The 24,982-nt window shown below is 47.9% G+C and overlaps 1 protein-coding gene across 9 annotated transcripts in view; it reads right to left on the bottom strand.

Annotated features, from left to right (window-relative positions):
- The window catches only part of BCL11A (BCL11 transcription factor A), a 137,641-nt gene that overhangs the window by 5,244 nt on the left and 107,415 nt on the right, over positions 1–24,982 (bottom strand). For 4 of the 9 annotated variants that reach the window (XM_065059348.1, XM_021294298.2, XM_005507333.4 and 1 more), the window contains one exon: positions 3,000–8,572. In XM_065059348.1, the coding sequence (XP_064915420.1) occupies positions 6,567–8,572 (2,006 nt within the window). In that variant the 3' untranslated portion in view covers positions 3,000–6,566. Of the gene's footprint in view, positions 1–2,999; positions 8,573–24,982 lie in introns of those variants that run through there. The other 5 variants (XM_065059349.1, XM_065059350.1, XM_065059346.1 and 2 more) reach the window with 4 other exon arrangements.

The following is a 24,982-nucleotide window of genomic DNA, read 5'->3' as shown; positions in this document are numbered from 1 at the left end:
CCACACTCTCGCGTCCGGCATCGCTCGGCACCGACCAGGAACCACAGGGATGGTTTAGGAGGAGAAACCTCAGGGTTTACTGAGAAACCTGCGCTGTGCCGGGACATTGGGCAAGGACCGAGCCAACCTGCCTGAAAATTCCCTCTTTCCCAAAACCTCCGGGGCTTCCCTCAGTGCATCTGGGTACAGCAGACCCTCCTAAAGCCATGGGTACTTATACATCACACAACGGGTGGTTCCTGGAGGACTTTGGCCAACTCAAAATCCACCTCCCCATCCCCACCCGGCTGCCAGTTTCTATGGAAATTGCTTTGTTAATATTTAAGAGAGGGGTCGAAGGGCTCCACACGAGCTGCTGCGGAGACTAAATAAGCAGCTCCTAGGCCAGATCTTCACCGCGTGTAAACCAGAGTGGCTCCTTGAGTCAAGAATATGTGCTCAGTTTCCCCCCCGGGGAGGGCTCGTTGCTGATGCCTGAGCCCGACACATTTCAGGCTGATATTAAAACAGGCTGAGACCTTCAAGGGAGCCAAAAGCATCAGAGCCACCCCAGCCAGGGGCCGCACCAGCACAACCACACGTCCCACACAAACCCGGGGGGTCCCCCACACCCCCTGCCCCTCGGTGGGGTGGGGACCCCGCGCCTGGATCCCTGCGGCTCCTCCGAAACCAATACTACAATTTGACCACGCATCCGCCAAAAATAGCTTTCAACCTTTATAGGAGGAAAAAACAACATAGGGAGGGAGCTAAAAGAGTGGCTGGTATCTCTTTTCTATTTTCGCTACAAACTCTGCACTTAGATAAACCCCAAAATTGCAGCTCATCAGATACGCCAGAGCCTCCCAAATGTCGAGCAAAGCCATGCTATCGCTTATTCCTGTATTTATCTCAGCCCTTGGAAACATAATAAATATGAAACATCTGTAGCCTAAATTCTGGATACCGTTTCAGTGCCTTCATTACATTAATCATTCAATTTGGAGGCGATTAAATACTAAGAGCAAAGGGGTCTGCGCCACAAAAACGTGTTTCTCCTCCAAAGCTGATGGGTTTTAAGATTTTGACAATAGAGAAGTTACCCAAATATCGCTCTTATTTACAGAGACATCTCCATCTCGCACAGAAAGAGCGACGCTTCCCGGCCACGCAAGCAGCTCAATGGGGCCCGAGACATCCGTGCCCCTACCCAACAAACTCCAGTGGGTTCCTCACCCCGTTAACTCATCACCACCGGCACAAAAAGATGAGAAACATCACGAATTCTGCGTTGGCGTTGAGGCGATTGCCACGCTCTGGTCAACCACCTTGGACCAGTGTCACCTACAGCAAGAGCTGCTGCTCCTCCAAACCACGGGGAGACGCAGCCTTATTTATGTCCCCGAAACCCGCCAAATTTAACTTCCTGAAAGCTGTGAATCAAACGCATCACTGCAAAATTTAAAAAGAAATTATAAATTATCATATGCTTTCCAACTGTTAATCTCATAGCAGCGCAGGGAGCACAGATCTGCCTAGAGATGACTGTATATAGATCTGCATACAAATACCTCTATATATGCGTGTATATATGAATTTGCATGTAAAACATAGTAAAGAGAAAGGCAGCGGGATGACGGCCACCATAGGACAGACACGGGGCACAGCGCCCGCTCCGAAATCCAGCCAGGCTACGCTCAACCCCAGGCGGACCGGCCAACGCGCGTCCTCCAGACACCGTCTCGACCGCGGTAGCAACTAAAACGGTGACACGGGAGGAGGGACCGGACTGTCCCCGGACATTCCGTGTGACGGGATCGAAAGCCGCGTTGTCACAGCGCTCCCGGGGACGGGCAGGGGTCCCTGCTCCCTCTGGGGGTCCCTCCGGTAGCACCCGCATCCCTGTGGCTCTGGCACCGCGTCCAACTTGGGGGGTACCAGCCTGGAGAAGGGGAGCGTGTTCGGGGGTGCTTCTCCAGCCTAACCAAACCATGCAACCTTCATTCCTCCTGTCCTGGGATTAAAACCAAGCTGCTTTTATTTTTTTAAAGAATTTTTTTGTTTGTTTAAGTATATATTCTTGTAATTTTTTTGAAAACCCCAAACTTCTCCTTCAGAAGGCGCTGGGCAAAATACAGGGCAACAAACGATGCCATCACAAGAAGACGACAGAACAACCGGCAGGTTATACAAAAATCAAAAGGAAAAGAAAAGAGTATTAAATCCATTACACTAGGAACAGCAAGAGACAGTATCACAGCGGTACGTGCTTTAATAAAGTAAAGAGATGCTGCAACATGCGGTATTTGTCAAACTGACAACATATACAGACCCCTAAGGGAGGGGATGGGGGGGGGACCTGAACTGGAGTCCGGATTGCAAACACAATGCACATAAAACGTTGTGATACCCACAAAAAAGAATTGAAATAAAAGAAAATCAAGGGCACGGGAGAAGGGAGGGATGGAGGGATGGAGGGGGGTCCCAGCTCCTACAGGAGCTTTGGGCTCTGGTGGGTGCGATGCCGGGTCCGCGGCGTGTCCCCCCCTCGAGAGAAATCAGCTCTGGCCGATTTCACCCCAAAACCAGTTGGGGATGGGGGAGTCTCGGGGGGGGGGGGGGGCTGTGAATTATTTTTCGCTCGTCTCTTGTGCCAAAGCAAAGCCAAAGTGGGGAGGGACGCCCCTGCCGCAGAGCGAGGCCGCTAAGCCAAAGCCAGAGATGCCGCCGGTTATTGGGGGTAGCGGGGGGGGGGGGGGGGTCACAGCTTAATTCTTGACTAAAGAAAGGAAAAAAAAACCAAACCAAACAGCAAAACTACAGGTCCAGACTGCGAACACCTTCCACTGGCTGGAAAGCTAACTCGGTAGCCCAAAAATCCTCTTCCTCGGCTTACTTAGGACAAGCTTAAGGGCGGCGGGTGTCCCGCCAAAGGTCCCAGCGCGGGACCTGCTCCTACAGCTGCTGCCGGAGCCGCCTCCAGCGTGTGTCAAATGAGGACACGAGAAGCTGACACTGTGTTACTTTAAGGTTTTTGTTTTATTTTTTTCAATAAAGGGACAAAATGGGTGTATGAACAGGATAATGCAGACAACTGCCAAAAAAACACAGACAGTGGTTTTTCCAATAGAACTTAACAAAGACCAGAAACAAATACAATAAAAAGCCAGGTTGTAATGACCTTTGGTCATCCAAATAATAAAAAAAAATTAAAATTAAAAAAAAAAAAAAATAATCCCCCCCCCCGCCCCCCCCCCCAAAAAAAACCAACCCAAAGAAAACTAAAAGATCAAATTAAGTGCCTCTGTTTTGAACAGAGCACATAAGCAATAATAAATAGTGACTCCCATAGTAAAAGATAAAATTTCAAGTTACGACAAACAGCTTTCATTACAGGAATAGAAAAGGCCAATAACAAAATATTCTGCATTGCCATTTACAAAAAAGTATTGACTCAAGCGGGCTTTCTCTTTAATATGCTTTGCATATGAAATTCTTTCCAATCTAAATATAAAGCACCATTTAGTTTTTGGCAATGAAAAAAACTGCAAAACGGTTTTTTCTTTTTTTTTGTGGTTTTTTTTTTTTGTCTTTTTTTTTTTTTAAGCTTTTTTCTTCCTTTCTTTCATTCTTTCTTTCTTTCTTTTTTTACTGCATATGAAGTTAAGATGCTGGAATGTCGGGTGATAGAAGGAAAGGGACATAAAGCACACTACATAACAAACCAACGTTATTAGCTTGCAGTACTGCATACAGTATGGCAGCAGGAAAAAGGAACCAAAAAAGATATGTACACCCCTCTGTGACGGCCAGCAGCGCGACATCTTAACAGTTTCCCCCCCAAAGAGCCATTATATGGCCTCGGATCTGTACAATGTCACACCTTTTTTGTCTTTTTTTTTGAAACATACAAATAATTTGCACTATATTATCCTGCCAAATTAAAAAAATATACTGTGGCAGCCTGTGTGTGTTTTTTTTTTCCACTACCAAAAAAGGTACATCGATACCTTTTAAGAGAACAAGCAACAGTTAAAAATACAAGCTTCAATATAAATACTATAGTGCCTACACTAGATGAACATTTAATTCAAATACCATTCTAGAAATACAGAAAAAAGAGACCATAAATGTGTTTTAGCATAGGAATCAACATGAGTGTGCATTTTCCTATATTTAAGTACTATATAATCTTAAACCTTTCCCCAATGCATGTTTTTATACAACCTGAAGAGCTGTGTATATCCAAGGCATAGAATTTCCACTACCATTTTAAAATGAATAACAAGTCTTGTACACCACCAAGACGATGAACCCTAAAATACAGTTTCCCCCTAAACAGAATGAAGTGTCGTGGTTTTTTGTCTTTTCTTTTTTCATTAAAAAAATTTCCTTAACATTTATATCTTTTAAAAAAGTTTTGTCGTCTTTTCTTTTTGTACAAAAAAAAATCCTTGCACTGTAGGAGCGAAAGCAATCATTCATTATTTTGTGAGTGTATAGAGTCTGTTTCCATTCACAGCGCTGCAATGTCGCGTCCGAGAAGATAAGCTCATTAGTCAAGTAAATGGCTGGCAAAAGTTTGCTCGGTTCATTTTTAATGCTCATCAATGAGATCATGTTTGATTCTTTTTTTTTTTAATTATTATTATTATTATTTCTTTCAGCATTCTTGCAACTTTTCCCTTAAAGTATAGACCTGTAAACTGGGAAAATTGTACAGTGCACTTAATTGTCCTATCTGAGCAGTCTTATTTTATACTCAACCTCTGTACCTCCGATTAAAGACAAGATACAGACATCACAGGCAGAGTCAAGTGCTATTTGAACACCAAGCGGGGCGGGCGCTACCTTAATAAAACAAGGGATCCTCTTCCACGTCAACACAAATAGCACACAGAGAATGGGGGGGGAATTAAAATAATAATTAAAAAAAAACCAACACAACAAAACGAAGGACAACTTTTAGGGAGCACAGATACTGCTACTCTTTTGCTCTTTTATTTGTTCTTTCCTCTTTTTTTTAAATCCTCCGTCACTTCTTCCAAGCGTCACATTAAAGGCAAGTCTGAGTAGTTCGTAGTTAATCACCGCCGTGTCGATATTAGCTTATACACCTGTTCTAGTTTTAAATGGCAAACAGTACCACATTGTGCTAATAAATCACATCTTTTTTTTTCTCTCTCCTCTATCCGTTACACTCTGTAAAATATTATTGCCAGTCGCTTTTTTATTTTATTTTTTATACGGTATACACGAGGTCTTAAAGTTTATAATTTGATTGTCAGCTTGACAACCAAGTGGCTCCAGATTTATTTGTTTTGGTGCCAGAATCAATAAAAGATATTATTAAAAGTAAATATCTTCATAAAACGGATTTCCTTACTTGTGTATTTACTGGCGTTGAAGGGCCTCCGCGCGCTTCACATTCTATTTAATCATCGATAAGGGGGAAGAATAAAAGTTTGGGGGGTGGGGGGGAGGGAAAGGTCTTATATTGTTTTAAGCTCTCTCCAGGAGCAAAGTGGGTTTTTAGACTGGTATGATCAGTTGGGTTTTAAACACTAAAACAAAAGGCAGGGGAGAATGATGATTAACTAGGACTGAGCGGGGTCATTTCTGTCTCTTCTCTTTCCTCTTCGTCCTTAGGTGGCCGGCGCTGGAAGAGACCCGGGACGGGCTGCTGGGAGAGGATCCCACCGCCACCGACGTGGAGACGAGCAGGAAGGAGCCACCGGTATCGGCCACCACAGGTCCAAGGCACTCAGATTATTTGTGTGTGGTTTAAACCTAAGAGAAATCTACCTCTTTCTGAGGGGTGGCGGTCGGTTACTTCGCAATTAAAGGCCTTTATTTTGTCTTTCGTCTAATCCCTAACGGGTGCTCTTTCTCCAATGGGTGGGTTTATTCTTTTAAGACAGCAATCTAGCTAACGCAACGCTTCTTCAGTGCTATCGGTCCTGTCCGGAGAGGGTTACCCAAAGCGTGTTTTCCTTCGCGCATCACAAAAACAAAACTGTACATGATATGTATTACAGGATGTATGCAGCATGGTGGGTTTTGTTTGCTCTCGGGTTTGGTTTTGTTTCGCTTTTCTCTTTTTCTTTTTTTATTTTTCCTCCTCTTTTTTTCCTCTTTTTTTTTCCTTTTTTTTTTTTGTTTTTTTTTGTTTTTTCCGAACGGAACTGGAAACAGCGACGTGTTTGCTCAGCAACTAATCAGGGACAATTTAAAAACAGCCATAACATACCATACATGCTGTCTAATCCAAAAATTAAAAAGAAAAAAAGAAAGAAAAAACCAAAACAAAACAAAAAAACCCCCAACATACACAACATGTAAATTATTGCACAAGAGAAAGGCTCAAAGTTTGCGTAAAATGCAATAGTATTGCCCCGATACAGATCATGCATTCAAACGGTGAGAACAAAAAGAAAATAAACAGGGTGTGCTGGTGACAAGCACTTTCCGAATATCCTCAGCTTCCATGATTTCCATCACAAGGGACTAGAAAACCTCTACGGGGACGCGGGACGGGGAAGGGATGGGGGTGGATGGGGGGTCGGTGGGGGGGTACGAATATACCTCTATTCAGTTTTTATCTCGTTATTCAAGACTCGATCACTGTGCCATTTTTTCATGTGTTTCTCCAGGGTACTGTACACGCTAAAAGGCATCTTACAAATCTCGCATTTGTAAACGTCCTTTCCCACCTGCCCGTGTGTTTTCATGTGCCGGGTGAGTTTGCTACTCTGGGCGCAGGCGTAGTTGCAAAGCTCACACTTATACGGCCTCTCGCCCGTGTGGCTCCGTCTGTGGACGGTGAGATTACTACAGTTCTTGAAGACCTTCCCACAGTACTCACAAGTGTCGCTGCGTCTGCCCTCTTTTGAGCTGGGCCTGCCAGGGCCCGGGCCACTAATATGGGGGGTGCTCCCTCCGCTTCCCGTGCCGCTGCGGCCTGAGATCCCTCCGTCCAGCTCGCCCGGCGGCGTGGAGAAGCGCAGGCTGCCGTTCTCCGAGGAGTGCTCGGAGGAGGAGGCGAAGGGCGATTGTCGGGAGTCGCCGAAGCTGAGGAACGGGTCCTTCAGCTGCCGGGAGGCGGCGTAGCCGGCAAGCCACTGGGAATAAACGTTCTCGGTGTTGGGCATGGCGGCGGGCGGCAGGTCGAACTCCTTCTCCAGCTTGATGCGTTTGGAGAAGGGGCTCAAGGAGCTGGGGCTACCCAGCAGCAGCTTTTTGGACAGCCCTCCCGAGGCGGACTCCCCCGGGGAGCAGCCCCGGCCGTTCACTGCCCCTTCGTCGATGCGGTCGGACTCGCCGGCCACCGAGTCTTCGTCGCAAGTGTCCCTGTGCCCCTCGGGCTCGGGGAGGTGGCCCCGCTTGTGTTTCTCCCCCAGGACCTGGTGGAAGGCCTCGCTGAAGTGCTGCATGGAGCTCAGGACCATGCCCTGCATGACGTCCGGCATCGACCGGCCCTCCTCGCCCGCCCGCGAGTTGTTCTCGTGGTGGTGGGCCGCCTCCAGGCTCATCCCAAAGCCGTAGTCCGGCCTGTCGCTCTCGTTCAAGTCCTCCTCCTCTTCCTCCTCTTCTTCCTCCTCCTCCTCCTCCTCCTCCTCCTCTTCCTCGTCCCCATTCTCGGGGATCATGTTGGGGTCATTCTCGCTCTTGAACTTGGCCACCACGGACTTGAGGGCGCTGCTGGCGCTGCCCACCAGGTCGCTGGTGCCCGGCTCGGGGGAGCTGGCGGTGGAGAGCCCGTCGTCTGACTTGACCGTCATGGGGGAGGACTTGTGCATGTGGGTCTTCATGTGGCGCTTCAGCTTGCTGGCCTGCGTGCAGGCGTGGTCGCAGAGGTTGCACTTGTAGGGCTTCTCCCCGGTGTGGCTCCGGCGATGGACCACCAGGTTGCTCTGAAACTTGAAGGTCTTCCCACAGAACTCGCAGGACTTGGACTTCATGGGCGGCTGGGAGGGAGGAGGAGCGGACTGCAGAGGAGGAAGGGGCGGCGTGGCCAGGAACGGGGGCTTGCTGCCGGGCTGGAAGGGCTGCAGCAACCTTTGCATAGGGCTGGGCCGGCTCGGGGACAAGGGCGGGCTGGAGGTGTTGCCGGCCAGCTCCCGCAGCCGCCGGGAGAAATCCATAGCGGGGGGCTCCATCGCCATGGGGTTCAGTCGCAGCACCCTGTCAAAGGCACTAGGGTGATGGGTGGCCAGGGCCATTTCTTCCGCACCCAGGCGCTCAATGCGATGCGGATCCAAATGGTGCCTCGGGGGAGGGCTAAAGAGGGGCGGCGTGGGTGGGAAGCGCCCTTCTCCCAGCCCCGACGCCTCCCTCGAGACCGAGCCGGGTATTCTGAGCAGGTTAAAAGGGTTATTGTCTGCAATGTGAATCCCGTGGAGAGGTGGCTGGGAAGGGCACTCTGCACCTAGTCCTGTTGGGATACCAACCCGTGGCGTCAGGGGGCTGCCGTGCTCGCTTTCTAGGTAGATCCGTAAGCCGTGTGTGTTCTGTGCGTGCTGCAAGAGGAACCAGGCGCTGTTGAAAGGCTGTTTACAAGTCGTACACGTGTAGCTGCTGGGCTCGTCTTTACCTGCAAAAATAACACAACAAGCAGCGTCAATCTCCGGCCGCCCACCGGCGGGCAAGAGCTCGCCTCCCCGCCTCGGCTCCTCTCGCTGGGAGCCGGGGAACGTCCCAGCTCAGGCGCAGGCAGGGGACAAGGGGACAGGAGGAGGCGAGGGGTGCGACGGGGAGGTCCAAACCCGCCCCAAGTTTGCCCAACCTCCTCCCGCCATCCCCAGCCCTGGATTCAGAAACGAACGCGGTTAAAAAGCTATTGAAGGAAAAAGGGATGATTAAGTCAACTGACGCCAGCTACGACTCGGCAGACTTTATGCTGCAAGAGGCTGCTAGTGAATAAATAAATAAAAATAAAATAAATAGATTGTTTTCTGAAAAGCGCTCCAGAAAACCACGTACATCAGTTCAAAGCAGCAGCCCAAAGTGCTCGCAACCTGAGCATCGTCATCACATTGTCACCCTCATCCTTACTCTGAGAGACCAACAATGTGTACAAAGCAGGCAACGCCTGCCCCGTCGCAGGGATTCCACTCTGGGGCAACAAAAAAGAAAGAATTAGAGGAATGAAAGTGAATAAGATGGTGCACGGGGCAGGGAGAGGGGAAGGCAGAGCGAGCGGCGGCTCTGCCAGGGGAAGAGCTGGAGGGTGGCCAGGAGGCCTGGCCGAGCGCCCTGCCGGAGCCGCATTATTTCTCTCGCACTGAAAAGAAGCCGGGGATGGTAAATGCCACTTTGGCAAGTAGCGAGCTAACTCTATTTCATGATAATTTATTTTTGGAGATAACACGGACATTATAAAAGAGCAACCAACTAATAAATAACTAAACAAAAAGCCGGCTAATAATGACAGCAGAAAGCAGCCCCTTCTAATGTACGGCAAAACAAGGGGGATGAATAACTTTTGGAGAGCTGTCTGTGAGTAAAGAGTGGCGTGAGATACGGCAAAGGTGTGTGCGCTTTTATCAATTACTGTAATTTTGCAAATAATTCACTTCCACCCCCCTATGGGTGTTTTTTACTAAATGCTGGTAAACTGAAACCAGAGGAGGACAAAGATTCATTTCCAGCCCTGCCCAGCAGTTTTTAGAGAGCTGATGTTTAGTGATATTTAAAAAATAATAACAAAACAAACATGCTCTTGAGGTTTGAATAAACCACGGGAGCCCTCCCAGGACATCAGTGCTCGGGGTGGTACCTGCCCACACCACCTATTCCTGCCCTGACCCAGCACCTCCGCTACGAGGCATCCGCTCCATAGGCACCACCCCTGGGTGAATCTCTTTACGCGATGCACTGAGAGCTGCCCCCACAGGGTTTCCCCTATTTGCCTAACATGAAAAGGTAAAAAGATCTGCAAAGAAAACATGGCTTTATCTGCAACCGTCCTGCTTCCCATCTCACTTGGGAGGAGGGGAAGAAAAGCTCCGTCTGGGCATTTTCGTTCTCCGTGGAGCGGAATGATGGTTTGGGGACAGGACAGGCTGCAGAGCCCTGTCGCAGCGTTCCTCCTGCCTCCCGGCTCCGCGGTCATTCTACATTCGGCCTGACAAGCTGAATCGGGAGAGGAAAAAGAGGCTCAACCATCTACAGAGAGCATTTAACACTTTAATCACTTTAAAAGCCCTTGGAATAATATTTAAGGTTTCATCCTGAAGCCGGCGTCGGGGTAAAATGCATGGCGGTGTTTAGTATGTGCCGGACATGCGAGCGCAGATAAATATTGAAATGTGCTAAAATTAGAGGGGAATTCAATTGGACTTCCACATTCCTATGCTCATTTGTGAGCTCAGGGGAAAAAAAAGAAGTCTTAAATGGGAAAATTTCATCTCGCTTCGCCATAATGAAGTGGAAGTTTTTAACACCACAGTGGGAGCTAACAACGTAATGCTACCTCGCCTCTCTACCTTATAGATCAGGTCAGAGAAAATAGCATTTTATCTTATAATGAGGATACAACATCGAGTGTTCACTACCACGTTTTAGTATTCCCATCAACTAGATATTCCAGATCATAAGGGCAGCTCGTGTAATCATAATGTCAATGAGAAGGGCTGTTACGACTGAGACTAAAGATTACATGGAAAAAGCTGCTTTGAAACTGGTAATTATTACCAGTCCACTAATAGCAAATGATGCATTACAGTTTCACCATATAATCTGTATTTCACTCAGCTCCTGCCAGTACAGCCTTATTATATTACAGCACTCACAAATTCTAAATTCCTAAACTACAGTCATCAATAAATGTGTTACTTGCCATAATTTGCAAAATTACTTTGTTCATAACATCTTCGACTGTTATAAAGACTAGAATTGATTTCCTGCATGGCAAAATTAGGGCTACATTGATTTAGTGGAGTGTAAAATGTAATATTATTCTTCATTTGCTTGCCTGAAAAACAAGTTTTCCATTCACTGTCCACATTTGGTAATCAAAAGAATAATTTAAATTTAAAATCATATTTACGTACAAATCTTCCCTAAACAACCCACCATTTTCAAGGGAGTAACATAAAACCAGGCAACAAAACAAAGCAGCGAAACAGTTAAAATCCACCAGCCTTCTGCCTCCACCTCCTGCTTCGAAGAGAGACACGATTTCTAATTTGTCTATTAGTGCTTGATTAATTATGAAGGCTATTGACTGACCATATCACCACCTAGAGATACGTTCCAGTCTGATGCAGCCTTGCCAAACCGCAAGAATTATGGCCTTAATCCAGGCGGCGAGATGGGTCCTCATGCCGCAGCAACCCCTGGTTTTGGAAAGGACTCGATTCTCTTTCCTCCAAGCCCACCACCACGCTTCTTGGGACAGCGTTCGGGTCCCCCCAAAAGCTGGAGGGGATCATAGGACCCGAAAGCTGTGGATCCAATGTCACCCAGGTATGGGACAGCCTCTACATCCACACAGGCTTCCCAGCTACAGCATCCTCAGCGGTTTCACATAGAAGAATTGAAGGTCAAAAGGGACAACCCGGCAATACGGTGTCTTCGGTAAAGCGTGATCTCCTCCAGCCCCACAAACTGTCTTTGGGGCAAAGCACAAAATCCCAGTGAAAACCATTCAAACCAGCTCAGCAGACAAGGAGAGCACCCGCCCCACCATGGTCAGTTCCCACAGGTAACCGCACACACAGACAGGTACTGGGGTCCACCTGAACTTCTCTGCCTCCAACCTCTACTCTTTCTCTTATTCCTGTTGAGTTTTTTTATGGCTGACACACTGAAAAGCCCTTTGGTATGTAATGTGCCCCCCATACACACACACCAATGCTACTTGTGCAGCCAGAAATCAAGGCACACTTTAAAATGTAGTTATTTTTCCATTCTGAAGCTACCTCTCTGTCCTCCTCCACTACTCAAGGACCAGCCCAGCCCTTCTCATCATACTGGGAAGGAACTGGTTTTCCTCTAAGCCTCCCACTGCCTTCTGGGGGTACTGCACCCCAGCTCTGTAAGCACGGCCCAGGGTCTACTCTTCTAGCCAAGGACCACGGCAGGTTCTACCCAACCATGTGCTCAACACACCCTGCTCACTGGCCTCTCCAAACCACCCCATAAACGCATCCTTGACGCTCTTCACCCACTTTTGCTTTACCCAAAAAGCTGATCAGCCACAATTGCATATTTATTTCTAATAACGACCACTGCAGCTCCCACCACCTCCTGCTGACCTCTCCCATCACCAATGCTTCCCCAGCTAAGCCCCCCACATTCCCAAATCTGTTGTCCGGCTCTGCACAAGTGATATCGCCCAACGCTTGGTCTTCCACATACAATGTCACGCAGCACCGCGTCCAACGCCTTGCAGACTCTATTTCATCTGCATTTATCAACTGGAGTTGTCATCTGGAAGAATGAAATCAGGTTTATTTGACAAGATCTATATTCCATAAATCTAAGTTGAGTGGTACGAATCCTATTTCTATCCCTTAATTCTTTATCAATTGAATCTTACATCGGCTCTTCAATTATTCTGCCCAGCAGAGATAAGCAATGTGTTGCCAGCTCTCCCACGGTTACCCCGACCAGCTCTTGATGGCATTTTCCCAGTCCATAAGCTTTATTAAAAACCAGCATCACATGCCAACTCTTCAGGGATTCTTGGGTGCAAGTTGTCATGGCCTTTTCATTTAAAAATACTTCTCTCCATTGGACCTTGTATAACATCCTCCTTGGCTATTAATGAGCTAGAAAAAACATCATCACTCGCCTATGACACAGAAACATCATAACACTGCTGCTTTCCAGGCCTAGAGCAGAAACATTTTTTAAACATTTCTGCCTTATTGCTTCTTCCATCCACCACTTGCAGGGTTTCTCTTGTTTCCAAGACCCCTAGAAACTTTCCTCTTCTCCCCATCCATGCAAGCCGCAGGTTTCCCTCAGCATCTTCAGCTCTCCTGACCAGTTCTCTACCCATCATGGTTTCTCGCTTCAATTGATTGCTATCTGTTTTCCATTTTTTTAATTGTCATATATTGATTTTTTTAATATCTAATTGCTGTTCTCATCTCACCACTGAAGCGGGTGAAGTGGGTTTTGGATGGGGGCCAAAGTTGCCCTCTCCTTCCTGGACAGCTCATCAACTCTTTACAAATAGCTTCCAATTACCATTCGCATTTTTTGCCCGTACATTTTTTCCTCCCAGTCAATTTCACTGCTCATTTTCTTCACATTTGGGAAATTACTCCTTTTAGGAGAATTACATGGGGCTACCAGGTAGCAAATACAAACATGGGGCCAATATGAAACCAAACCGATCTCACCCAGTGAAGTCTCACCCACCGTTACGTATTTATTCCTTTTCTCCATCCTGGCCGGCAAAGGACGAGTGACAGGGCACAGCATTTCGCTATAGCACAAATGTTTAGCGTTTTTCTCAAGTCATTGGCTCCTGCCGAAAAAAAAGCAGCGGAACAGCTCTTGCCTGCCATGCCCCCAAAAGAAATGATTTAACCAGTGACACACGAGTGACAGATTCAGCTTCTGATCCGAAAAATGTTAACAAATGAGCGGGGATGGATATTGGCATTTCAAAGCCTGTAAGGGCAGTTGGCACAATTACTCAGTAAAATATGAAGAGATGGCTGCTTTCAGTATTAAGGGGCTTTTAAAATATTATTAATAATAATAATAATAATTTTAAAAGCTGGTTCTTCTGTACTGTGCTCACAGATACACCCGGCGCGCTCAAAGTCCAAGTCAAAGCAAGCCAACATCTCCAGGCACAATAGAGCTGGCTCCAAGCAAGACCCACAGCTACGTCCACCAGTAGCAAAGCCAGACAAGATGCTGGGGAGAAGAACCAGCTGGGAGGAGAAGCTGTCAGCTCGATGCCACTGCTGGGAGGAGTGGCGAGAGAGAAAAAAAAGAGATTTCTGGAGCTAGGCATGCAAGTTCAGGCACTGCCAAGTGAGTAATGGAATAATCTACAGGCGTGTGCCAATGTGCTTTGGAAGAGCTTCCTCCGTTTCTCAAAAGTCAGGGCTGGATCCAGGAAAGCTGCTCGCCGGACACACCGGCGCTTCATGGAAGAGCGATGCTGAAACGTGCAGCATCTCCTTGGTGCCGCTCTCTGAAACTGGCAGCCCATAATGCAGGACGTGGCTCAGGAAGGTCCCCAGATTAAAGAGCAATATACTAATATAACATGTATTTTACCACAGGGCAAACTACGGGCTGCACACAAACGCGCAACTGTAGAGACACCCCAGTTTAAACTGTGTTGTCACAAACAAAACGGCGGCACAAGCGGACGTGCCAATGGTGTTTGCAAGGGATTTAACTCACAGCCACAGATTTATGCCCTCAGAGAAATCCCCGTGCCAGAGAAACCTCCGAGCAGACCAGGATTTGGCCCTGGCTGCCCAGGCGGTCCAGCCCTTGTTCTCAGCAGCATCTCTCCACAAGCCAGCACCACCAGCTCCTGCGTCCTCCTTCTCCTTCCCCAAAAGATCCACGTGTGAGCAGGGCCAAGGTGTTTCCACCGGGCTACCTGCACCTCCAGGGCACGGGTGGACCTTTTGCTACCAAACCGCAGAGAACACAAGTTGACAGTGACTCTAACGCTTGCAACCGGCAGCGAGCATCCCCCTCTCTTCTGCTCGCCACCAAACAATTATCGCAGGAACATCCTGAGCCAAACCCAGGAACTTCTTTATTCAGCTTTAATGTCAACTGACTGCTTGATTTTTGGGCTGATAAATTTGGAGTTGTTATGGTATTTAAATGGTGAGGGGGGAATGGAGTTAATTGTTACCACTTGTACTTGATTCAGTTCTTCTCCATCTGGCTTGTCAATTTCCCCCCCCCCACCTCTCTCTCTTTTGGAAATCAGTACTGTTGAAATTCCTCCCAACTGAAAAGTAGAGAAGTGAAACGGTTGGGACACAGGAAGCGTCACAGGGCTGGGAGATAAGCGGGTCCACTCGGGGCTGCAGCAGCCCAACTTCTCCCTTGGCAAGAAATAGCTGCTTTGGCGTGACTCACCTTTTCCTGGTAGTCGGCAGCATCAATTTTAGCTGGGAAACTCAAACTGCCCAACATATTTTCTCCTCCTTGCACTAATTCTTCCTCCCAATTCTCCAGATTGCGCATTATTAACCCGGTCCATCATTAACTGGTTATAAGTAGCTGTTAGCACTGTTAGCATCAGCATTGGCACCGTTGTTGTCACAATAACTAGAATAATAATAAATAACAGCAGTAGCTGCATTTATGTACAACGGAGTTCTTTCACTCTAACCTTTTCTCCTTATCGCTAGATGAACCGGATTCAGAAACACTGAAAAAGGAAAATTGTCACCGAAACTCTCTAGGAAGTGACGCGACATGGCTTGTGAAATGAGAAGCACCGCTGCTGTTGAGCATTTGAAATATAAAATCCTGCAAATCAAGCCTGTGTTATTTATGAACAGCCCTGATAGCAGGTCCTGGGAACAGCCAAGTTGTGGAAACATAAGAAATACAGATGTTGGGCTTTGCGGGATGCTCAGCGCCCTGTTTGGTAGCACACCAGCCTTTCCTTGGCTATGACTTATTGAGAAGCGTGTCGTAATGATTATTGAAAACATTTCTCAAAAGAATTTTCTTCCCGCAATTTAAACATCCTGAAATCACTTCAATAAAACTGGCAAAATAGTTTCTAAATCAAGTCTCAATAATGCCATTTTTTCACTACACCTCCTTGTAAAAGCCCCTCTTTTAAAGAAGAACCAGCCCAAAACGCTAATACCACGAAACAAACTTCCAAAAGAAACCCAAGCAACAGCAACAAAACAGAGCTACAGTCATGGGTGACCATTCTGGTTGCGGTCTCAACATATTTTGTGTGGTTACTCATTCTTCTAAGCAGAACTGAACCCGTAACACCTAGTTTCCCAACAAAAAACCCTATATTTTCTTAACGAGAAGCAGCAAAACTCATGGTTTGCCGCGGGGAGATGCAGGTGCCGGGGTCACGCCGGATCATGCCAGCGCTGCCAGGCACACGGCCCGACCTCAGTGTCTGTCACCATTTTCAAGGCGATTGCAACTTGGCCACTAAAAAAACCCAATTCGAGCTCCAACTTGGCAAATAAGGTACAAGGCTGTGACTGATTTTGTGCTTTTTGAAAATTTAAGGGGGGGTGGAAATCTGTCATGTCTTGATTAGCAAGGAGAAACATGCCGTTGGAAAAGAACGCTGTGCTTGAAACTCGGCTTTGAATGAAGTTTAAAAAGAAACCCCTCAAGTGAAGAAGATGTGATCACGCACACATACGCACCCTATACACTAACACTATAGGGATGGAGGAATACGGGAGATGCAGATTGCAGCATCACCTGGGTTGGAGCTCCACTAAATTCAGACACTGGTAGTTGAGACCTAAAAGGCGAACTACACGGTGTCATCAGCCCTACAGGAGGAACTCCTCACCAATACCATGTCATTTCTCTAAAAATATCATTAGTGAAGCAACCAGCATCCCAGACGTGCAGGATTCCCCACCCGCCTCTCCTGCTAAGTGACACCCGCTAAATCAGCTCCTCCAGACCCACCTGGCACCAAGTGTGTCCACCTGTGTTGGGACCCACCAAGGACCAAGGCTCATCTAGGCCCTGTCCTTTCAAAGCCTAACCTAACTACCCAGCAAACACCACCTTGCTCCGATGGCCCACAATTACGCATTTACCCAGTGGCTGCAGGGGACAATCAAGTCAATAATTCACTTTCTAAATGCAGTGTTGTAATTATACAGCTACAGAGAGCTTCCAAATCATTTTATTAATTCTCATAGACCTATCTGATGAATTGTTTCCTTTTCTGCTATTTTATCCCCGGCTGGTGGCATCTGAAAAGGCAGAGCGTGCTTCAAGAGGTGTCTTGCAAAGGAAAGAAAGGAGATGCTCCAGTGCGACATTACGGGTCATCCCCGATGGTGTGGGCTGAGATGTGGCACCCTGGCAGACACCGACGGTGGGTGTTCTCCTGGTTTGTATCGTGGTTTCGGCACCGTTCAGCCTTGCACCCAGCTCTCCTTGAGAGCCGTATTCCACCTTTTCCTTCCCAAAATGGAACCTCTTCAGACTCTCCTCTTTCGCCAGCCTTCCCCTTTGGCTCGCTCTCCCTCTCGCTTTCAAATTAATGATATTTAGCCAGCAGCAAACCATCCTGACAAAGTGGGTCAGGGGAACTGCAGGTCTCCCCCAAACGACACCTCCGCCTGCAAATCATCTGCCGGGAAGGCAAAGGTTTATTCTGTCCCTGAGCAAGTTCAATGTCACCACTGAGTTGCAAGCACAGCAAGTGCTGAACCAGATTCTACAACATTTAGTTTCATAACTTGCACAAGCAAGTATTAGTAGAATCGATAATATATATATTTTCCCCTCCCTGCTTTGCAAATAGGACCAAAAGGTGTCATAAAGTTGTCTGGTCTCCTCCAGTTTATTCTTTCTCCTCTCCCTCATCAAGATATCCTTGAAGTTGAAAATGATATAATACTCGGAATATCTGGAGTTTGGAGGATGTAAGGCTTGCAAGAATTGCTACAGCTTTATTGCGTTCTCGGGGCACAGAGAGTATTTACCATACATACATCAAGTCAAGGAATGCAAAAAGGGCATATGAAAATTCGGCGCTTCAAGCTCGGGAGTTTAAATTCCCAGAAAGGCAGATAAAGAGTGGATGTTCTTATTTATAGATTTGCAGATGAAATCCAACCAAATCAGCCCTCCCCCACCAAAAAAAAACAACCTCAAAACCCTCCCTTCTTTATGTTAGTAAGGCTGATTCAATTTCCAGGCTTGCAAGGTCTCCTCTCGCCAAGTATTACCCGACCCCAATAACACACGCTGTTCCAAGGTTAAGATCTGTTTCCTTACAATAATGCAGAAAGCTGTTGTTTCAGTGGCGGCTGCAGAATTCAGCTTTGAAGGACAGGTTAGTACCACACTACATTTAACTGGATTCAGTTCATCTGATTATACAGTGCCTTGCTTTCTGGAATATGTAATCATCTCTTTCTGATGACATTTTAAATATCCAACTAGACAAATAATTGTAGCAATAATTGATAGCTGAGTCAAGCTGGAAGATTATTGATTGGCACAGTACCCGCTGAAACAAATGTTCATCTTTCAAACGTTACAGTGAGGATGCTTAAAACTAACTTTTGCTGATAAATGATAAAAATGTGATTTACTGATAAAACCACCGGAATAGAATACGCACTTCGGGATTTGATTACCTTGTGCAATTTTTTTGAAGAAAAATTGGGCATCGGGATTTATATTCTATTTCACGTGAATAATTGCCAAGATATGGATAAGGGGCTGAACATAAACACATGCGGAGAAGTCTTAAAGAGTGGCTGATTAACTCCCTGCCTTCCTGAATGGAATTTATCTGCTCCTAATCGCTGCTCATGTAGGAGTTTATTCTGCTGCCTTCTCGAGGACACCTCGCATGGGTCTCATTATCAGCATCAGGAGTTACGCGTAGGGGAAGATCCCCCCGTTGTCTTCCCAGCAGCTCGAAGTTTAAATGTGCGTATTCTCACTCTGCTGTGAATCCAGCCAAAACGAGGGTTTGATCTCATTTGCCACCGTGCAAACCAGGAGGAGCAGCGGCCAAATCTGCGGCGCTGCGTAAAAAGCAGCGGGAGGGAGGTCAAGATCAGGTGCATTTGCAAACTGCATTCGCTGTCTTAAAGCTGAAATAAAACCACACAGGGGTCTGTTTAAATGTGAGTTTCCTCCTAATTATGAAATTCCAGGCCCCGCAGCACTGCCTGAATATCACGGGGAGAGAAAAGGGGGCAATTTTTGAAACTTAAGCGATCGGAAGGCAGAGCATCACATGCGGGGAGAGGCGAGCGATGAGCTGCCTGGTTAGGGCACAGGAGCCATCACAAAGCAGAAGCCTGAAATTAAGGAAAAGCGCCAGAATATTTGAGCAGGGTACAAAGAGAGTAAATTCCGGAGTAAGAGATGAAAAATGCACTGAAACACTTTTTGAAACGGAGCCATTAGGAGCTGATTGAGTCTCGGAGCTGCTGTTAAAAATCAGCCGCTTGTTAGATGCAGTGATCAGCTGAGCCCTGACACTTAAGGCGGACGAGGGGGCTTGTTGAGCGGCTTCGCTCTAATTTAGAGATCCTCAGTTAATTAGAAAGCCCTGAGATTTTCTGCAAATGCAGGTCGCTATCGACAGCTCGTGCTTTTGATGCTTTCCGGGTGGCAGTTGCCGGAGTGACCTTCCGGGCGCTGGCAGCGCTGCCCAGACCCTCACCGTGCCGTGGAATTCAATCACCGCCAGCGGGAAGTTACAAGTCAGGTTACTCTGCTTTTACACGCCGTTTCCTCCTCTGAAACAAACCCTGATGAAATCTGCATGTACTGAATGCTATAAATAGCTCCAGCTTTGAATTGTTATTACTTTCCCCCCCAACAAGTGGATGTCGCAGCCAGTCCAGGAGTTTGGGGTGGGAGTATATGGAAGGCGATGCCAGCAGAGGATGGGAGAAGTGCTTTATGGGAGACAACCTGCTTGTGTTGAACCCACATCCCCTTGAGATGTTCATCACCCCAATGCCCACGGCAGGTAGTGGTGGCTGCAGGGGATGAAGCCCCTTTTTTGGGGGGCAGCATTGCTTTGAGCACCTAGCACGCTCCATCCCATGGGGATGCCTTGCCCAGCCACGAGCAAGGTCTGGTGATGCTCTCTGAGTGGAAACCACCGATCACACGTAACGCAGGGCAAATATTAATTTAACACAGGCAACCACGGAACAAAACGAGGCTTGTTTGGAAACGCAAGGAAACGAGTGGAAGTTACAGTGACAACCCAAAGGCAAGATGACAGACCTGCAGTCACACAGGGAGTCGGCAGCAGACACTAGAAAATTAACTCTCAGGAACAGCCCAGCATTGGCAGGGAAATGAATGAGATGATCTAAGAGATATTTTCTACCTCTAATAGGATTTGATGATGATTTTGCATAGGCTTTTGTGCTAGCCTGGCTTTTGATAAAGGCATGGTGTCTCTTTTCAACCCGCATGCAAGGGAGAGATTAATAAGTTGCAAACTCGGCCCACCTCGGCTATAAATGGTTCCTGTGCCTATAGGGGGAAAAAAAGCCAAGCTACGACTGATTAAAAAAAACACAGTGAACTGAGTGCAGTTAGCGCTTTTACACCCTAATCTTCAGTTATTAAGAGATTTTGAAATGAGAGAAAAATTCTGCTCCAGCAACCAAAAAAGCATCAATTTAGCAGCCAGACGGGGAAGCGACGCACAAACCGTGGATGATTTGGGAGCGAAGGATCGAGACTTTTCCAGGGAGAACCGCGCTGGGGGATGGCAGGGGAGGTGAGATGGCTCCAGCACATCTGGCAGGTCACTTTGTCCCCAGTGCAGGGGAAGGGGGCAGAGCCACCGGCAGATGAGGACAGCACTCATTAGGGAAGACCTGCCATGGAGACTTTGGCCGGTCCACGGCCTCGGATCACCAGAGGGTAAGACCAGAGGACCGACCTCAGAGGATGGATTAAGATCACACTGATGGTAAAAGAACAAAATGGAAATAGGAGTTTTTAAGCGTGTGAAACAGATTGTAGAGAATCCCCTCTTTTTACAAGGTAAGTGTTTTCTTACAGGAAAATGCAAGTCAATGTTGTAACTGCCAGCATTTAGACACCAGTAAAAATCAGTGATAAAAAAAGCCCCTAACCTCACCTGATTAAGCAAATAATCTTCTGCCTGGTCTACAGGGTCATATCACGATACCCTTTCTTGGGACAAATGCCCCCTTACTCCATGTTTCACTGTTATTTTTCAGCAGAAGGACTGGAAGATCCAGGCCCTGCTCTTTAGCATCATCGAGACTGAACTCTGAGCCTCAGTGCTGTCTCACCCTTGCGCTGGCAAATGAACGCGGCTGCTATTGAGAAGAGAATCACTCTCCCAATCTCTATGCAGGAGTTTTCCGGCTCTTCACCTCTTTACTTTGATGACCTTCACCTGCTTATGCCAGCAACCTACAGTCTCCCACAGGGCAGCTCTGCCTTTTTGGGGAAAACCAGCCCATTGGGGCTGAAGACGGGCAACAAGATGCATCTCCACAAGCCTGACCACAGCCCTTTGTCTGCAGAGAATTTCAGGTTCAAGGCCACTGTTATTTGCACCGCAGCCAGGTCCGGCGCCCGCCACAGGGGACCGGAGCCCCGAGATAACGAAATGGCAGTTCCTGCCCCCGGAGCTGGCAATTATCATCATCGCTATCATAACCTGACGAGAGGGGCTGCCAGTTTAAACAGGCTGCTGCGACGACGCCGACGCTTCCCTCTCCGTAAGAGAGCTGAATATTTCAGCAGGTGAACGGCAGAAGTCGCAACCCTCCCCTTGGCTGCCGCGTCTCGTAGCGCTGTTGAGAAAACCACAACAGCGCAGTCGCGGTTGCAGTAAAAGAAACTGGCCTCGCGTCATTTTTTTAGCAATAATACAATAAGAGAGCAATAACGTTTAAAACAATTAACACCCAGATGTTGCACTTAATTGCACGCCAAGTCCGAGGAGCTCGGCGTGTTTTGCAAACGGCGTTAATGCCACGAAGGCTGTAGAGGGGTGGAAGCATTGCCTGTGGTCCCACAGGGGCATTTTCCAGCCGCTGCCCTCCAGGTCCTCACTTTCTTGGAACAGAAGCACTTTCCAAGGAGCATCAGTGAGCACACAGCTCGTACCCACCACCTCCAGCATCTCTGACCCCCTGCCTGTGCCTGACTCCCCAAAAGGGGTTCTAGATGCTGTGGTGATGGGTGGCAGCTCCATCAATGACATATAAGCCCTTGAGTCATCAACATTTTGTCAGAAAACATCCCGTCCAGGGGCAGGCTGGGAGATGGCCGTGTATATGGCAGGTCTGAAATTGCCATCAGCTTCACCTCGATCCTTTTCCAATGTCCTTGGCCATCCAGTTAAGATCTGACAGCATTTAAAGATGACAGTGCTTGAGGTAATGGGACAATGCCATAACAGGATTACAGGAAATGTGAAAGAAAGGACATACGTACGTAATGTCATTTAGGTAATGTCATCTATGAACAGGTTTTGCTGCAATTTTTGCTGACAAAGAAGTCAGTCTCACTTCTACAATTCCTTTTAAACTCTGTTATTGCCCTTAAAAAGTTTACTTCTTCCTGAAAGAAAGCTTTTTAGATGCATCATCGCAAATATTTTGTCCTAGAGTAACCTGGGGGAAAAGCCATCCAAACCAGCAGGAGTTGGGAGCGGGGTGAGGCAGTGGGATCGAAGGGCTCCCCTCCGCCCTCCCAAACTCGCTGCAGCCCCCGGACTTCGTCAGATCCTTCCCAATTAATTTCCACCCAGCCATTTCCTCCCCGCGCCCTCTTTTCCATCAGTATTCCCTCTCAGTCCCACCGCAGCTGCCCCCGAAACAGCTTCCCCATTGTCCCCCCACCAGAAGTGGTGTCTGTGTGCCAAGTGACTGACCGCAAACAAAAGCTTGTTTGACCAACGCTTGTTCCAAAACAAAAACCCCGGCTGGAGGAGGAAATCCCGCGAAGGTGGGGGGGGATTGATGCTGGGACAATTTGGAAGGCGAGCCCAGGCGCGCTCACCCCCAGGGATTCGCATTCTTGCCAGACAATGGTGTCTGGCCTCCCCATTCACCCCTTCCCAAAAAATCCCCCCCCCTCCCCAATAGCCGTGTTTATTATATAGGCTGATAAGCGGGAGAGATGCTGTTAAATTGAGCCCGCGACCATCTCCTGCGTGCTGCCCACTGGAGGGTGGACAATAGAAGAAGCCTCTGAAGGACTTGGGGAAGGGTTTCTGATGGAGACATTTTTACAATGAGATTTTTTTTCTTCTGAGGAAGAAATTTTTCACATTGAGGGTGGTGAGACCCTGGCCCAGGTTGGCCAGAGAGGTGGTGGATGCCCCATCCCTGGAGACATCCCAGGCCAGGCTGGATGGGGCTCTGAGCAACCTGAGCTGGTGACGATGTCCCTGCTCATGGCAGGAGTGGCACTGGATGAGCTTTGAAGGTCTCTTCAACCCAGACTAGCCTATGATTCCGTAGTTCTGGAGCTAACTGTATTGCTAGGAAATACTGGGATGAGTTAATCCCTTCTACATCGGATGGTGAAAATGAATGATCAAACCATGAGGTGGATGAATGGATGGATATTTACCCATCTTTTCTTTTTCTGCGCAAAACGTTCCTTTCCAGCTCCCTAGCCTTGCCTTAGATGACTCCTTCCTCTAAGCCTGGCTGTTCTGAAGAAGCCGAGCCTTTGCCCCCCGCACATCTGCCTGCCGTGGGCATGGGAAGGTCCCGATTAGAGGAAACACCCTGGCTGGGCAGGCAGCCCCCTCCCTCGATAAGTACGGTTGGAAACCACAGGAGTTGCACAGGCCGGCTCGCGCCCTGTGCGCCGGCCCTGACCATCTTATCCGTTAATAAACAGACGTTCGGGTCTGCGCCGTGTTGAGCAACATCGACATCTGCCCGTTTAGGCAACGCGATGGGCAGCAGCTGGGTTTGTGGCCAGGATCCTACCGCCTGTCCGTCTGTCCGCCCAGGCACACGTTACTGCTGGGAGATGCTCATAATAAACACAGAGGCGCTAGAATCCCTCGCAAAGTCGTAACACTCGGCCATCAGACAGCACATCGTGGGTCAGTCATCACTGAGATGTCCCCAGGAGTGTGTGTCACCACCCCATGCACCAGATAGAGATGCAGAAACCACTCATGTATATGTATGTCTGCAAGCATACGTATAATTTTTATCTCTATCCCACCAAAGTGCTTGTGCAAATGCTATAATAAGGTATCTACGAGATATGAACATGCAGGGACAAACCACAAAACTCAGATGTGGATTTTGGTGCTGCTCGTGGCAAGGCTACAGCCCTCGTCCTGGGGGTCCTTTGCTTTCCACTTCGGGAGATAGAATCGTAGAATCATTTTGGGTGGAAAAGACCTTTAAGATCATCGAGTCCAACCGAACTTGATGATGGAGGTGACCAAGGTCAGAGCCGTGCGGGTTGTAACCAGCTGTAGGGCTACAAACAGCTGATGTGCATGTGCCCTGTGCTATATATCCCACGGTTTAAAGTAGTTTTAAGCACCTTCCAGTCTTTTCTAAAGCTGAGCTTTTAAAACCCTACCAAATAGGCATTTCTCTACGGTCACCACTTCTGGTACTTGAGACGGCCCATGTCACCATGCTCATCCAGACAGGGACAGAGCTACTGTGGAGGAAATAACAAGGGGACGGCTGACCGCTTCAAAACCTGCCCGCTCCAGCTACACTGCCCTTGAGACACCAAGCAAAACGCTTCTAGTCAACAGAGCTACATTACACACCGAGCAATAATACACTACACAGGCTTTTTTCTTTTTGTTTTTGTGAAATTAATAATGCTGCCTTAAACTTGCCCTTAGCACTTACTGTTTCTGCCTGCCCGCTCTGTAGCCGGGACGCTGCAGTCACAGAGCACGTCCCTGCTGGAAGCTACACGAGGCTGCCAGGGAAATACGTGTAGCCCTCCTGAGCCCATTAAGCATTTTTAAACACAACCCCACCACTTCCAGAAAACCAGCCCTGATCATTTTTGCCCCGGCTAAGCCTCTCTGAGTACAACACTGCCCCACAACAGCTCGAACAACTCTGCAAGGAGGGAGAGGAGATACCCCATCCCATCACCACAGCAGCAATCCGCATCTCACGGCCGAATGAAGCAATTTTGACATAACGTGAGCAGGTGAAATTTCAGGAATGGGGCTGTTCCTGTTAGAACACGGTCAGAAAAAACAGTGTTGATGCCCCCGTTATCTGGTTAACCACATTGCTGCGCTGAGTGGGGTCCATCAAGCGATACTGGCCGGTTGGGCAACCAAAGA

Source organism: Columba livia, chromosome 3 (assembly GCF_036013475.1).
Source record: "Columba livia isolate bColLiv1 breed racing homer chromosome 3, bColLiv1.pat.W.v2, whole genome shotgun sequence".
Taxonomy (NCBI): Eukaryota; Metazoa; Chordata; class Aves; order Columbiformes; family Columbidae; genus Columba; species Columba livia.
The sequence above is the reverse complement of the archived record's forward strand: the minus strand, read 5'-3'. Positions and strand labels throughout refer to the sequence as shown.